Genomic DNA, 16965 nt, shown 5'->3' with positions numbered 1-16965 from the left:
TGATAATGTTGACTACAAAAATTTGCGTCAACGCTTCGTTTAATGTTGTAAATTCATGATAAAATCAGGCCGGCAGCCACTTTCTACTTCATTTTTACTGCAGTGTCGCGCCACCATTTACATTGTGAAGAAGAATTGCGCAATAAAAGAAGAACCAACCTAAAGTCTCAAAAGTTTGGGACCATTTTACTGAAAACTTATACCTGAGTAAGATTTTCTTATACCCTTCCTGAGGGAGGGCTGGTGATGGTCACAATTATGCAAAAAACTAAATTCACTTAGTTAGTTGCAATAATAAAGCATGCATTGCTGTCACGCCTCGACAGCATGTGCAGACAAGGCGAAAAAAAAAAGAATAAAGTTGAAATGTTGAGAATAAAGTTAAAATATACTGTTGAGATTAAAGTCGCTTTTTGGAAAATAATCTCAAAATACAATATTGTGATAAAAGTTATCTAATTGCTTATAAAGTCAAATCTTCTCTTTTGACTTCATTATTGAGAATTCAACATTAATCTCGTCTTTTTTTTTTTTACTTTAATCTCGACATTATATTTCAACTTTAATCTAGAAATTGAAACTTTAATCTTGACATTTTGACTTTATTCTTGATTTGCCCAAAATCATTTTCTCCATCAAAATTGGCACTAATCTGCTTCCGTACAACAAAATGTCAAAAAAAAAAACAAAAAAAAAAAAAAAAGATCATGACCTCACGCTCCCCCAAGGGGGCATGCACCCCAGTTTGGGAACCTTTAGGTTATTGTTGTATTTCATCCCACAGGATACAGACAGTGATGCTAACAGATTCATGGAGCAAACTGTGATTGTGTGCATGTCATAAAGAATAAATACATATATTACCACATGGGAAAAAAGACAGGAGGACAATTGTGGGTTTATTGTCACAAATTATAGTTTTGATTGATTTTCATACTCATAATCTGTATAATGTTCCACCCACAAATATATATGTTGTTCGGATAACATAAGAGGGACTCAATCTCCTTATTTTTAGGGTATTTAAGGGTATTTTAAAAAACAACTCTTTTTAATGTTTTTTCTTCTTCTTGTTTTCACATACTGTTTAATGTTATTTATTTATTTATTTTCACCTTGTCTACACATGCTGTCAAAGGTCAACACTACAAGAAGTGCAATCTTTTAAAGATAGCAATGCATGTTTTGTTATTGCAATTTAATAAATGAATTTATTTTATTGCATAATTGTGACCATCACCAGCCCTCCCTAAGGAACGGTAAGAAATACTTTTTTTTAAAGGGAGGATGTAAAAAGTGAGGGTTATAGTGTTACACCTAGGTTTAATGTTATAATGTTTTTATTGCTGATTTTAAAACTGTGTTTAGTGTTTTTAATGTTTTCATTGTTTATTCTTAAACTCTGTTTATTGTGTTTTTCTAATTTCAAACTCTGTTTATAATCTTTTTATGTTTTTACTGTTGATTTCAAACTCTGTTTTATGTTTTAATCTTTTACTGTTGATTTTTAAGCTCTGTGTAATGTGTTCTAAATTCTGCACTTTTAATCATTTAAGCACTTGTGTTTAAATGCCTGATACAAATACATGTGCCTTGCTTGGTCAAGCACCGCCATCTGTTGGATACAGTTAGTTACTGCAAGAAGAGAGAGAGAAAAAAAAAGTCCTACGTCCTAATGTGTTAAAGTTACTTGTGACGTAAAAACTTGTTTTTGTATTTCAACCTTGTATTTTTTTTAATTGACTTTATTCTCTATTTTATACATATTAAAATAATATAAATGTAATAATGTTTTTTCTTCTGTTAAATCTGGTAGGCCTACACTTAGTTTCCATTTAGCATAGAAATATTGATGTTAATGTACGCTGCTCTCTTTATTCACATATTTTAAAATAAAATACACATTTTTAATTTTTAATTTATTTATTTATTTTTTAGAATAAAGTGCCCCCCCTTCAAAAAAAAAAAAAATAAATAAATCGAATGAGATGTTTAATTTAAGATTTGATCTCATTTTAATTTCTGTGTTATGTTTAAGTTGCAAAAACTTCCTGATAAATGTGACGACTGACAGTAGCCCCGCCCCTTTTTAAAAAAAAACTATCTTCCGTTCTTCTGTCGTTAGTTTCGTTTTCTACATTCAGAGATTCTGAGACAAGAACCACACTTTACGTCCCTTTTCGGTCTTTTTCTCTCTTTCTTTTTGCATTAAGCGACCTTTTAACTCCAGTTACATTCTTGCAGCTGTGTTGTTAATGTGTTCTGACGGACTGACCGAGCCTATGAGGTCTGTTATTAACCTGTGTTAAAAAGGTCTGTCGCTTCACTTTAAGCTCCTTTTTAATCTTGTCATTCTTTACAGGTGCGGTTATGGCTTCTGAAAGCACACAGACACAGAGGATCGACCTCAACGAGGGTGAGTTAAGTTTCCATTTGGTTTTAGTCGATCAAACCTACAAAAACACATTATTTCAACTGTTGTCTCTGTAAAAAAAAATGAAAAAAGGTTTTTCAACACTTTCTGTTATTGTCATTGTTCATGTTCGCGTTGTTTATGGTTTTTACGGAAACAGATCAAACATTCTTCCTTATATTGGGGCCCTTCAAAATAAGAGTAATAATAACCCAGCTACAGTTTTATATATATACTAGGGATGCACGATTAATCACATTTTAGCATCCTAACAAGATAATTGTGATTATAACCGTGATTACAATATTGATCAGAATAATTGTGATTATCATTTTGGCCATAATCGTGCATCGCTATGATATACATGTATATGTAAGGGTAAAGATTATTATTATTTTGACAAAATTCAAAGTTTATGACAAAGTATAACCAAAAAACATACATTGAAGCCTAATTTGAACATGTAAAACTAGGAAAAGTGAAATAATAATACATCTTATGTCATAGTTATGAGCTACTATCTAAGATGACTAAATGGTCTTCCATGTGATGCGCCAAAGCTACAGTTGGAAGGGGCAGAGAAATCTTTACAGCTCATCATTGAAGACTACTTTTCATCTTTATGAGATACTATCTCATAATTGTGTCTCATAATTATGACTTAAGTTTATTTTTTAATTTGACTTTTTCTATTTTTTTATTGTCAGGATGTGTTTTTTTTTCATTTTGTTTTAGTTTTTTTACTGGCTTCCATACATTTCTGCCAGAAAAAAACAAAACAAAAAACTAGGAAAAGTGAAATAATAAAAACATATAAAAATGATGATACATATCATCACTGAAGACTACTTTTGACATGGATTGTAGTTGTTTTGGAGGAATCTCACATCAACATCAGTATCTCATAATTATGAGCTACTATCTCATAACTATGTCTCAGTATCTCATTCGTATGACTTAATTTTTATTATTATTTTACTTTTCCTAGTTGTTGTTGTTTTTTTTACTGGAGGGAATGGGCTTCCTTAGATACCTGAAATAGAACTTAAAAAAATAAATAAATAGTTTGTAATTTTCATCTTATTATTATATGTTGGGGAATATCATATTGTACAACTTTACTAGAATTATCACAATGCTGGCCCAAGTATAAGTTAGTAAATGTGTATTTTTTAATGTTGTAGGTACTTTTCTGCATAGAAATATTGTAATACGACACCCTTTAGACATTATTTAGAGTTTGGGATCAAGATTTATCTTGTTACACACACAGTTATCATTTTGGGTTTGCATGCCTACGATTCGAGTCAGTAATTTGGTATATAACTTGGTGTGTATATAACATATATATCAATTTTCTTTGGTATAATATCCTGACACTTCTTCCTCCACCAATGGGAAAGTCAGACCCACCTAATCTATTAATTAATTTTTGATTGATAACGTTTTAGATCAGTTAATATTTCTATTGTGATTAATCCAGTTTTTCTTTTTAATTATTTGATCAAAAACAATGATAAGTTTTCTTTGTACGTGCAGCTGAGGAACTTGCCTGTTCTCTGGGTGAAGCCCTGAGCAGTGGAGACTGTGAAGGAGCTGTGGAACTTTGCAGGAAGCTGTCCATACTCCATGCACCAGTGTGTGTCAGCATTAAGAATGAGGTCTACCCTCAGGACCCCATAAGGTGGGACACAACCATTAATGTTGTGTTTAAAGCTGCAAACCCTGAATTTACTGAATGTTTTAAATAAAGTGATCTGTTTTTAGTTGAATTAAATTTGTTCTTACTCCTTAGTGTATTAGAGAGCTGTGCACGTGTTGTTTATGTTGTATCCCTATGTCATATTCAGTTTGTATATATTTGTTGATGTTATATCCAGGGCTTTAAATGAACTTTTTAGATCACCAGCCAGCATGACTAGTAGATTCTTAAAGTTACCAGCCAACCAGATTTTCCACCAGACAAATTTTTTCCAGCGAAATAAACAACATTGAGCGCCACAGAATAGATTTAAGCGCTCATGTTTCTTTAAATACTTTTTTTATTTTAGTTGATTGCAGAAATACATGAAAATGGTAAAAATATAAACATTTAATTTAAAAACAATATTGTACCAATGCCTAAAAGGTTCAATATGGAACTTTGGGTGTGTCAGAGAAGTTAAGCTTTTATAATGTATATTCTCATAACTTAATAAACAAACCTAATTCAGATGAAAATTGGATCCCTGGAACACTGTTTGAAGTTAGAAAGAATAGAAGTAATCAGTACTAAGAATTACATGTACTGTAGAGAAAACATGTTTTACTAACATGCATGCTCTTCAAATGTAAACAAACTGTATAGTGCATATATTAAAGGTGAACAAATGGTCGAATACCAGCCACTCACGACCCAACATCCATTTAGTAATAAAACTCCTCAATTTCTTTTTCTTTTCAGATCCTCTTTCATCTTCATTTTCCCCTGTGTCAGCGGCAGCCTTCTTTTTAACAGTTTCACCAGCCAAAATGGCTAGTGACGCTACAATGTTGCCGCCAAAGTAAATTTTTACCCGCAATTGGCGGGTGTTAATTTAAAGCCCTGGTTATATAGATATAAGGACATGAAATACAAATGTTTGTTAGTACGGTGACACAAATGAAAATACTGTGTCTTAGCTTAGCACAGATGAAAAGCCTGTGACACACTGGGAACTCTGTGTTCTGTGTAGATTGAAAGTGGGAGTGGAAGATGCTGAGTCCGATTGCTACGTCCCAACAACAGTTGTGGTTTCCGCTGCCATGACAATTGCACAGCTGAAGGAAAAGGTGAAATCACGACAGTAAACACTTTCATCTACTTGCTTGACTTAAAAGTGGAGTCTGCATTTTTAAGTATTCTGGGTTAAATAGTCCTTTCATCCTGAGAGAAGTCACTAAAAGGAAGGAAATGAGTCAGACCTGCTCTGTAAGCCTGTAAGAACTCTAAACCAATCCCTGCCATTTGGTCCGAATGGAAAGAACCAATCAGCGCTTAGAGGAGGTCCTGCTAGCTCAAATCATGCTAACTTTCCAGATTGCAAACGGGACCTTTAATCAGTGCTTTGTTTGCTGCATAAACTGAACTTTTGTAAGAAATTTTACATTTGATCATTTTCAAACATAAATATTGAGTTTACGAATACATAATGCTCAATCATCTTTTAAGGATTAATAAAAACGTAATGCTACTTAAGTATTATTCTGTCTCGGTAACACATTTTTTCTCCAATCAGCTATACATGCTTTTACTGCTTGGGCTTTTCTCAGCTGACTCAGGGAGAATGACGATACACAATTTTACTCATACTGTACATTAAAGTTACAATTTCCCCCTGGGGATCAATAAAGTCATTCTGATTCTGAGGATAAATATGTTGCTTATGCTTTAGGTCCAAATTCTGACCAGGTTAATCTCAAATGGGTTACAGATTATAGGTGGTGAAACGAGCAATTTTATCATTCTTTTGCCCTAGTTTGTATGTAAGGCACCAAAAATATCAGAGCAATAAAAGACAGATTTCAGCCCTTGCAGGATCTTAAATTTCCTTGATTTTCTGACCAATTTTTATTTAATTTGGGCAAATTTGTTGAAAAATTTGAGAAAAATTGTTGGATTTTGGAAAAATTTACAACAATTTTAGATTAAAAATTAGTTCCATCATCTGATATAGGCATGGGAAAACTTAGCCCTGTAAAAATGATTGTAAAATTTCATTATATCTGTGTATTTGGAGGTACTGAGATATTTTAATCTAAATCAGTTGGTCATTTACACAATGAGTCATGTTTTCGCTGTCATTTTTAATTTTCCTGCTGGCCAAATGGGGAGCTTTAAACGGCTGGATTTGGCCCTTGGGCCTTAAATTAGATATAGTTATAGATATTTCTAGCAGGGGCCAATAGAGCTTGAATCCACTAGCGCCTTTCACACACTATCACACACTGCACATTGAAAATTCAATTATTTTAGTGAATTCTCTGACCTCTAAGTATTTTTAGGTTTCTTATCTAGGGCTGGACAATGTATCGACTTTCAAGATCTATTGAGTTTTCTATTTTGGGTGATATGGACAATGACAATATATATATATTTCACAGCTTGTTTAGTATTAAAATACTCTTTTTAGGAGTCATTGCTATCACTACTTCTTAGAACAGCATGAAACGCACAGTTTGATGGATTTCTGAGTGTGTCCTAACCCAGACCTTCTACTAAACAAGCCACACTACACAGCTCACTCACACGTGCTGTCCCTTATAGGAGAAAAAGCCAAAAGTGGCACATATGTGCATATGTTTAATAAATGTTCCTGTGTGTCATTTTGCATCAGCAAATTCCACCCTGACTTGTAAAAATATTGAAATTTATATTGTATATTTCCATTTTGAGAAAAAATATTGAGATATGAGTTTTGGTCAATATCGTCCAGCCTTATTATAATCTTTATCAAAAGGTAATAAAGATACTCTACATCCATATATTATTTTTCTGCTCATGTGGATCTAATTGCAGTTTAAATGGTTGATGAACTTGGTTTAAGGTTAATATGGTGGAAATGAACTGCCAACCTCTCCAATAGCAGACAACCCATTCTCTACAAGAGCCACAAATTATTGAGGGCCCAGGCCAGACACAGTAAACTGTAATATACAGTAGGAACAGTGTTGTTGGATGATGAGGTGTTATTATTGTCTGTGAGCCACACACTGACAGTTTGTCTGTACGTGCGCAGATCTGTCACGACTTTGGGTTCCACCCGCTGCTGCAGCGCTGGGTGATCGGTAAGCGTTTGGCTCAGGACCAAAAGTCGCTGCACAGCTACGGCATCCGTAAAAGCGGGGATCAGGCTTTCCTTTTCATCCTTTCTGCCCACGCTGCTCATCTCACACGTCATCAACACAAGCTGGACCAGGAACAGCAACGCATTGAGAGTCAGTGGTACACACAGGCAAACGCACACAACTTTTAGAAATACGACAATCAACATTACAAGGGATGATTTATTGAGTATCAAAAATGCAAAAAATGGGTTAGTAACCTTTCTAATCTGACTATTAGTGAAGACATAATATTGTTGTGATGTTATTGTATATTGTATATTCTGCTGCCAGCACACACTATTAGTTCTGCCATATAAAATTATTTAATTAAACTTGATCAAATATGTGCAAAACATGTTTTATTGCCAATGTTTATCACTTTTGTGATTTGATAGATTTTCGTTCTGCTAACAGAGACAGAGCTTTGGTTTTTTTTCTACACTTTAGGCAGGCTCGTTTATTACTCCTTAATATCAGTATAATATTATATAATTGAATCTTTTTATTGTCATTGCAAAAAGTACAACAAAATTGCACATGCCTCTCCCAACAATATTCAAGTACACTTCAAAGATTCAAGCCAAAACAGACACAGTTATCATAAAAACAACATAAGGCACGGAATAAAAAGTTAATCAGTATAAAAGTTAATCCGAATAAAAGTACGTGCAGGTTTAAATCAGTTTAAAAGTGCATGAGGTATAGTAGTTAATACAATAGCCTGAGCTAAAAGGGCTCATTTCAATTATGGATCATTTTTACCCTTGTTTTTGTCAATTGTACTTTTTACACCAGACTAAAAAATAGGAATAAAACTCAATTAAGGCTAAAACAAAATTTGATAAAATGTCCAAATTCACACTGGTTGTGAAGTGTGTAATGGGTCAGAAAGAAAGGTAACTTTAGCCAACAATTAAGAATCATTACAAGACAATGGACAAAAGCAAACATTAATAAAATTAAAAGCAGTTTTTTGTTGAAATGTAACCAGATTTAATGACACCACAGACAAAAAAAATTGAAAAAAAATTAAAGTTGTTGTTTTATTAGGCCGGGCTACCGGACTCAAAACGCCGCTCACTTTGATGTTGTTGTTGTGTACAGTAGTTAAAATCACTCCTCTGTTATTCTGGAATGGATCAAGCTGAAATTTGATAGTTACTGTATATCTATGGATGTGTACGCATCAACGCTCAGGCCCTGATTTTCTATTTGGAGCTCCAAAGTTTAAAAAACACAAAGTTGATTTCTCATGTCTTTGCAAGTCAAATATGGTGGTGGTACCGAATCATTGGCACATACCAATATATAAAAGGGGTCCATTACCCCATATGTGTCACGGGGCTGCCAGGGGGACCCCCGGGGGCCCCATTTTTCAAATTACTACTCCTCCGTTAGTTCTTGTTAGGTCGGAATGCAGCTTGGTATGAACACTATTAATGAATATGATGAGATGCTCGGAGCCCTTTTTTGAAATGTAATTTCCAAATTTATGGGAACATAGTCTAGTGATATGTCGTATTAAAGGTAATTCAATGTAAATTACGATTGTGCCTTTCACAATTCTATTAGGGGCCCGGGGGACCACCCCCCTTTTTAGGCAATTTCCATTAAAGTTGTTTTCTCAATGATTCAGTACCACCAACTGTCGCAATGACACATACCAATATATGAATGGGGCCCATTACTCTGTACTGTATGTGCCATGGGGGCACCAGGGGTCCCCGGGGGCCCCATTTTTAAAATGACTACTCCTCTGGTAATGCTCATTGAATCGGGCTGTAATTTGACATAAATATTCCATGAGCAGATGTCAAGAGCCTCTCTGAGACCTTTTCAGGTCATTTCTAAATTTATCGGAACATAGTCATGTGATATATCGTTTCAAAGGCAATTCAACATAGATTACGATTTTATGTTGCACAATTTCATTTGTTTTACTCTGTGGAACCGAGTCATTTCACTAAATTCTCAGGAATGTGGTACGTGCTATAAGGCGAGGAGATGTTCCGCTGGCCTGGCTGTAGTTCATCAGAACTTGTTTATTCAAGCAAGAGGTCAACTGGTGTGTGAAAGTTTGATGGAATGGTTTGTTTCCTATGTTAAGGCATTGTGGAGTCGATGCAGCACGTGCACCTTTTACCTCGAGGGGCGGAAGGAGGCGGAGTTTCTGCTTCAGTAGCTGGAAAAACTCCTCCTCCTCCTCTTCTTCATCATCCTCCTAAACCTGTCGTTGCACCAAAACCTCAGGTAGGTAAATTATTAGAACACCAATGAGTGAAAACATTATGACCACTGATGGAATAAAGTAAATAACAAATGCATAAACACGTGTTTTTTTTATAAATTAGTATCTGTTAGAGAATTGTGTGAGAAAAGTGAGACTGACTATTAGATATAACTTTTACGAGTCAGAATGAGAGGTATATTTAAAAGCTGCAGATGCATGAAAAAGCACTTTAAACACACTTGTGGAAGTCGACATGTTTGACAAACTGTGATGTAGTGATTACTCAAGGAAGTGCTCCATTCACGTCATTCCAACTGGTTTGATGAGGTAACATTTCTGTGATGTTTATAGTAAGGTGGCTGATAGATAGTGGCATCCAAATGCTGCGCCAACTGGCAATTTTAAAGTCTTATTTCTCAAAAAAGGTAAAAGAAGTTTAAGCTTTTGAAAATAAATAAATAAATTGGACTGTTCTTCTTCAGCTCTCATAGAAATAACATAAAATTTATATTAACATATTTTAGAAAAGTAATAATAAAGCTCTTTATTAATCATCATGACGTCTCGCCCCCCAGTTTGGAAACCACTGCCATAGAGAATCATTAGGACCAGAAATATGAAGAGTAATCCTATTGTGAACATTTTATTTTATTTTGATTTTTGTACATTGTTTGTTTCTCTTGTGTTAAGTATGGAATAACTATTTTGTTTGAACAATGCTCCTGTTGTAATTTACTGTGTGGCAATTCTGAGAGTTTTAGTCCTGATCTGGTGCTTTGTTTTTTCAGTAATATTTTGTTATTTGTCATAACTGTTCTCTTTTGTCATATTGTATTCTCTCTGTATTTTAATACCTTTTACATTTTAGGTTGCCTTTTAAAATCTGGCCAGGGAGAACAGATGAAAACTAGCCTCTTTTGGCTAACTCTGGTCATTAACAGCATGTCTGTTTATTAATGTGCATTGTCCCTTTTAAATAATCAATAAATTCATCACAATATGTAAACGCCGATTGGCTGAGATTTCCAAAATGGCAATATCCACATACAATGGGAAATTACATGTGTTTGAAGGTTAAAACTTGATATAAACAAACACACATTAGTAAGTTGTATTATTTACCTTCAAACCAGTCATCAATAACATGTTTTGCGGCGTATAGAACGCTATATTTTTCCTTTAAAGTTGAGGATGCGGCGGTGCACTGTGTGTGTGGATTTTTCAGTTGGTCACACACGTGTCCGGTGAAAGCGGTTGTCGGGAGGCAGAACTGCGTACTCCCTTACAGTGGAATGACTGAACTGTAACAGCCACTGAACATCACGGTGAACTGAACGTTAAAAAACGAGCTGAGTGTGGGGAAAGTGAAAGCACTCACAGCTTTAATAACAGGCGTCATTGTCCGTGTGCAGGACAGTGTCTGAGTGTGGAGGGAAATTGCATGGGAGCGCATGACAGCAGAAGTCATACATCTGCTGAATATTTGATTTTATTTATATATAAAATAATATTTCTGATTATTTAAATAAAAATAAAATACCTGTAATAAATGGAAGTTTGTGGAGGGGTGCTAGCTCGTATGCATTTACCATGGGAGGGTTTAAAATCTCAGTTGTCAAATCACTGCGCTACGTTTATCAGGAGCGATCGCACACAGGACAGAGGCTGACAGCCGGTTATTGACACAAGAAACAAAAAACAGCATAAAGTTGCCAAATAACCACATTGCGTTTGTTCAAAAGCGATCGTGTCCAGATTCTGACTCAGAGTCCGATCAACTTGATTGCTGCTGAGGCGATGGTGGATGGAGCGGTACATCAGTCCAGTTTCAGTAAAAAGTGACCATAAAAAGCCGTAAATGGACTGATATGTAGATGCGGGGCAGTGAGGATGTGATTTCAGGGGGAGATGGAAACACGTCCGTTGAAACTGATCAGAATATATGGAAACATCCGTTAACAGGGGTACATCAGTCCACCTACCTGCCCGTTTTGATTGACCTAGTCATCCTCATCAATAGGGTGTAGCCTATGTGACGGAGTGGCCTTTCCGTGGATTTTTCTTGGAAAATTGCCAAATTATTGGAATGCGGCCAATACAGTACAGTGTGTTCAATAGCCCTGAAAATACGGTATAATGTTATTGTCATTTGACGAGTTGCATATCGCTTTAACCTCCAGATCCTCTGAAGGATCTGCTCTGAAACACTATTTCCAATTACTAGTCAATAGTCCAGTCCTGACTAATGTAAGTGTTTAGGAGGTGCAGGCATACAGTGACTGCTAACTCTGTGTCTGTGGCTGCAGCTGGGCTGGTCCTGCTTGGCCTGTACATTGTGAACAAACCAACTCGTCCCGGCTGTGAGATGTGTGGAGATGAACGACCAGAAGATTACCAAGTGCCCAACATCTACCAACCCGACCAGGCAGAAGCTCTACGGCTGGAACAAGAGCAATTGGCCCTCCTACAGTATGAACAGGTAACACAGCTGCTGGAGATCTCCAATCCAAACAGAAAAACTTGGATCCTCTACTGTTTTTACAAATGTGGCTTAAAACCTTTGAAAAACAACTTATTAGAAGATCTATGCCTAACAAAGCACATTATTATGCACCATATTTGTTTTATTAACTTTTACAATTTGGGGACTACTTTACCGTTTTAGAACCTGTGTTTCGCCATCTTGAAATCACGTGATTGATGATGTCACATGGCCCTATTTGCCTCTAAACATCCCATTGTTTTCCATTGGAGTGAAAGAATCAGCCTGCGGGGTGGTGTTTAGCTCAGTGGGTTGAGCGCCCGCCCCATGAACGGAGGCTGTAGTTCCTCACCTGCAGCAGGTCCCAGGTTCGATTCCCAGCCTGGGACCCTTTGCTGTGTGTCATTCCCTGCTCTCTCTCTGATCCCTTTCCTGTCAAGCAACTGTCATATAAAGGCCACTAGAGCCCAAAAAATCCTTTTAAAAAAAAAAAAGAATCAGCCTGCTTTTCAGATCATTTAGTAGCTTTTGCGGTCAAAATGCCAATTTGTACTGATTTTGTTTGTTGCTCTAAACAATCAGGAAAGGTTCAAAGATATCGATGTAACCCACTTTGGTTTACATAAAGAGGATAAAAACAGTTGTGATAATCTATCACAGTCCTATTTTCAAATGTCACCGTAATATGGTGCAAAATAATGCATTTCATTCGGCTTAGATCTTCTCATAAGTATATTTCAAAGATTTTGGGCCACATTTGTAAAAGCAGTGGCGGATCCCTTTACAAACATATACGTATATTTGGATGATTATTTGAATAAATGGTGACGACCTATGTGAATCTGATTATTTGCATCACTTACCTTTTGTTTTAAGGCTCAACGGGAGGAACGAGAGTTGAACTACTTGTACCTGCTGGAAACGGAAGAACTTAACATTATTCACAACAACATAGAGGCAGAATGTCCAATTTGCTTTGCTTCACCTGCTGCCAAATGAGGGTATCGTGCTCAGAGAGTGTTCTGCACACCTTCTGCAGGTTTGTGTGGCTTTATTTCTGTAGACATACACAGAGGTCAAAGGCATGAATGCAAACAGCTACAGATGTAGCAGGTGACGAAACAAATGTTGCGTGTCAAAGATTTTGCTCTACAAGTTTATTTTTTCTTCTTTTTGAATATGTCATAGTTTCTTTATTCAGACACCTTTTTTTTCCAGGAAATTTAATTTGATCTCCTGACTGTCAGTCTTCTTCAGAGGTGCCTGCCGATCGCTTTAATGTGTCTTAATGAGTCCTTTCTGGGAGGAGGGAACATCTTCACTCAGGCACACGTGGGACTCTCTTCTCCAGAGGCCATCAAGTAACAGGGGGCGTGGCCAGCCTGTCATTACTGTTAAGTTGGCCACGCCCAGAAATAACTCATTAGGACACTTCAAGGCGATCAGCAGATGCCTCTGAAGAAGACTTACAGTTGACAGTAAAAACATGTCAGGAGATCAAAGTACATTTCTTGAGAAAAAGAAACCTGACCATATTAAGTTGTTATACAAACCCAAGCAGCTGTTATTGATGCTATCTTGTCATGAAATGTATGTGCTCGTACTCAGGGACTGTTTAATCGGGACGATACAAAACAGTCGTGATGCTGAGGTGTCGTGTCCAGAAAACTGTGAGAGCAAACTGTTGGACCGAGAGATCAAAGAGGTGAGTCCAAGCCTGGAGTGAAAGTTAAAAAAAAATCAGCGCAACTTTCACTTACTGTAAATGTCTGTGGTCTGGATCTCTTTAAGAACTTGCACCTTACATGTCCCTTCATCTGTGTAAAGCAGGGTTTTTCAATCTTGGGGTCGCCTGGAATTAAATCCTGAAATGTCTAGTAATTGATACAAAATTTACTGATTAAATTATATATTTAGTTACTTTAGTTATTTTTGTTATTCTTTAAATTATTATTGTTTAATTATTCATCTCTACCACACACAATCTCAAACAAAAACAAGATGACAAAAAACTAATTCTCGAGAAAAAACGTCTCTGTGGTCGCCAGATATTTGTGATATAACATTGGGGTCACGATCTGAAAAAAGGTTGTGAACCACAGGTGTAAAGGCTCTCTCACTGTTCCTGTGCTTCGCTGCAGCTGCTTTCAGACGTTGATCACCAGCGGTTCTTGGAGATGCGTCTGAGCATCGCAGAAAGCCGCTCCGAGCACAGCTTCCACTGTCAGACCCCCAACTGTAGGGGGTGGTGCATCAACGAGGATGAAGTCAATGAGTTCCACTGTGACATCTGTGACGCAACAAACTGCATTCTCTGCAGGGTATCTCAGCTCCCTGATTGATAAATATTAATTTAACTCTACATTTTCATCCTTTCTGTTTGCACCAAACATAACAGGCTCTGTCACTGTTTTCAGGCCATTCATCCCAACATGAACTGTAAGAACTACCAGGATGACCTGCGTATCCGAGCAGAGAATGACCAAGCAGCTCAGCAGACAAAGCAGATGTTGGAGGTACTTGTTTATTAATGTTTGGGTCATTACATCTACTAAAGTTCATGGTGCTTTGGTGACATAACAGGGTTTGAAATATTTTTCCTTTTCCTTAATAGCGTCTGCAATATTCAAATATTAAAAGAGGAGTTTAATCTGTTTTTCTGTATTTGCTGTTTAAACAGTAAATGCTAGATTATAAAAGTTGTGCACTCCTGGTGTTCAAGGCTATATAAAGTAAGGCTGGGATGATACCCTTTTGTCCTGATTGGATTTTAATCCCTATTCTTGGGTGCTGATGAGATTTAAATTTAACCCTTTCCTTATCCAAACACATAAGTTCAATTTTAATGTTACAGTTCCAAAAAACAATGCACATCACATTCAGTCATTCATTGATTATCATTATTTTACTAATTTATTATTATTTAGGCTGAAATAAATAACAAAATAAAACCTCCATCAGAAAGGAGATCAACATGTACAAAACAACAAATTTGTACAGAACTTTTTGAAGTTAGTCAACTGAAACTTTTAATGTTCGTCAAGCTAGTACTTTGGAGTGTCTAGGTTTTTGTGTAGGAACAGGAGCTGGTAGTTAGGCTGCTCCAATAGAGAAGTCCCAATGTATTGCAGTGTGAGGATCGGCCTCATTTTTCTGGAGCATACGGCAGGATTTGTGAAGAGGCATCTATTCTGCCGGAAATAAAGAAGAAGAAGAAAAAAAGACAGTTTGGAGGCTAAAAGAAGACTAGCATGGTCGACCAAACAACTGTTTGGTTCCACGGAGGCATGCGCTGAGATCTTGCAGTTACCCCCAATTTCCACTGGATGCGGCTTCACTGCATTACGTCACCGCCGCGCCACCGGAGCTGATAGGTTTCCACTTTAGTCTGTATTAATTTCCACCGGGTCTGCTCCTTCCCAGCGCCAACATTCCGGTGCCCTCCGCAAGATATACGCAGGGCTTTTATTTTTGGCACCGGAGCACCACGCATCAATCAGCACAGAGCAAATGAAGCTAAACAGGACATTAAGCATGTATTCCGCAATAAAATATCGGGTTACTTTTCAAAATAAAATGCTTTGGATTGTATTTCAAGTAACTACGTCACCAAAACGTCATAATGTGTAAAAACAAAATCACATTCACTATATTGTTTCCTCTCATACTGTAACTGCACTGTAAACTGCAGAAACTTTGATTTAGTTCATGTTTTACTGGTGCAGTTTTATCTCTTCTCTGTTGGCTGTTGATAAAAAATATGTTTATGACAAATTCAGAGTCCAACCTTCTTGTTCTCCTTCGTTAGGAACACTGACCTGTTTATCTGTTTATTGTTGCATTTATAACACATGCCTTTAATTGCGTTCTTGCACGATTATATAAATATTGTGAGAACGCCTCTGTCTTGTGATGTCACAGTTGTCCAACCGGAGTGCACCGTGGTGCACTCAAAATGCAACCGGTGGGGATTACCGGACGGCGGACAGTGGGGAAAAACCGGATCTTTGCCGTGGCGCAGCGGAGACTTATCCAGTGGAAACCCCTAGTGCGGATCAGGCAGCACTTTTTTATCCGAGTCCGACTCGAACTCGACACGCATTCAGACATTTATATCCGAGACCAACCTGAAACCAACAGTTAAAACCTCATTTTTTTCGTAAAGAAATTACATTTATGTTTATTTTAGTGCTAAGCCTGCTTTTATTAACAAACAACTGTTAATGTCAACATCAAATCAGCACACGGGGAAACAAGCAAATGTCAAACACAAGCAGGTGCGCAAGAGACCCAGTGGATCTATTTACATGATTCACGTATCAAAGCTGAGGATGATCCATGTTCTTGTGCAGAAAAAGGATGGATTCAACAGTGGATACTTTAAGGCTGTCCTTCTTTGCTCCATGCTCCTCCACACACATTGCAGGAATGGAAACATCACACTGTGACTGAATATATATATATATATTGTTTTACTCTATCACAGAGGATGCTGCAGAATGGAGAGGCCATGAATTGTCCCCGATGTGACGTTGTTGTTCAGAAGAAGGACGGCTGTGATTGGATCTGCTGTTTGATGTGTAGGACCGAGATCTGTTGGGTCACTAAACAGGCTCGATGGGGGCCAAAGGTCAACACACACACACACACACACACACTTTGAAATCTAGAAGTAAACCCTGCTTTTCTGCTCTTAATTTGAAAAGTGATAGAAGTAGAACATGCATTAAACTCGTTCCTCTTCCCTTTGCTCCACAGGGTAACGGTGACATATCCGGTGGCTGTAGGTGTCGGGTGAACAATATGCCTTGTCATCCAAACTGCCAAAACTGCCACTGAAGGATGATTGGATGAACATGGGTTTTCCTCCCACAACAATAGAAGTGATTCCATAGAGCATCTCAGTACTGACCAGACAAAGCAATATGAGCACCTTTGGGTTTGATGAACAATCATGTAAAATTGTTCTTGCAATGAAGCAAGTCTGTCTCCTCT

At 37.0% G+C, this 16965-nt stretch overlaps 1 protein-coding gene across 1 annotated transcript; it reads left to right on the top strand.

Annotated features, from left to right (window-relative positions):
* The first annotated feature begins 2110 nt into the window (after positions 1 to 2110).
* Positions 2111 to 16965, top strand: LOC114463915 (ranBP-type and C3HC4-type zinc finger-containing protein 1-like). Its single transcript, XM_028447804.1, is given in 16 exon segments — positions 2111 to 2287; positions 2363 to 2416; positions 3953 to 4097; positions 5128 to 5224; positions 7171 to 7369; positions 9366 to 9508; positions 11795 to 11819; positions 11822 to 11967; positions 12847 to 12954; positions 12956 to 12991; positions 12993 to 13009; positions 13579 to 13675; positions 14112 to 14291; positions 14388 to 14486; positions 16457 to 16600; positions 16729 to 16965. Coding segments are annotated over 15 exon segments (1563 nt in total). The 5' UTR covers positions 2111 to 2287; positions 2363 to 2370; the 3' UTR covers positions 16810 to 16965.

The sequence above is a fragment of the Gouania willdenowi genome, chromosome 5 (assembly GCF_900634775.1).
Source record: "Gouania willdenowi chromosome 5, fGouWil2.1, whole genome shotgun sequence".
Lineage (NCBI taxonomy): Eukaryota > Metazoa > Chordata > Actinopteri > Blenniiformes > Gobiesocidae > Gouania > Gouania willdenowi.
Note: the sequence above shows the minus strand (reverse complement) of the source record. Positions and strands in the feature narration are given on the sequence as shown.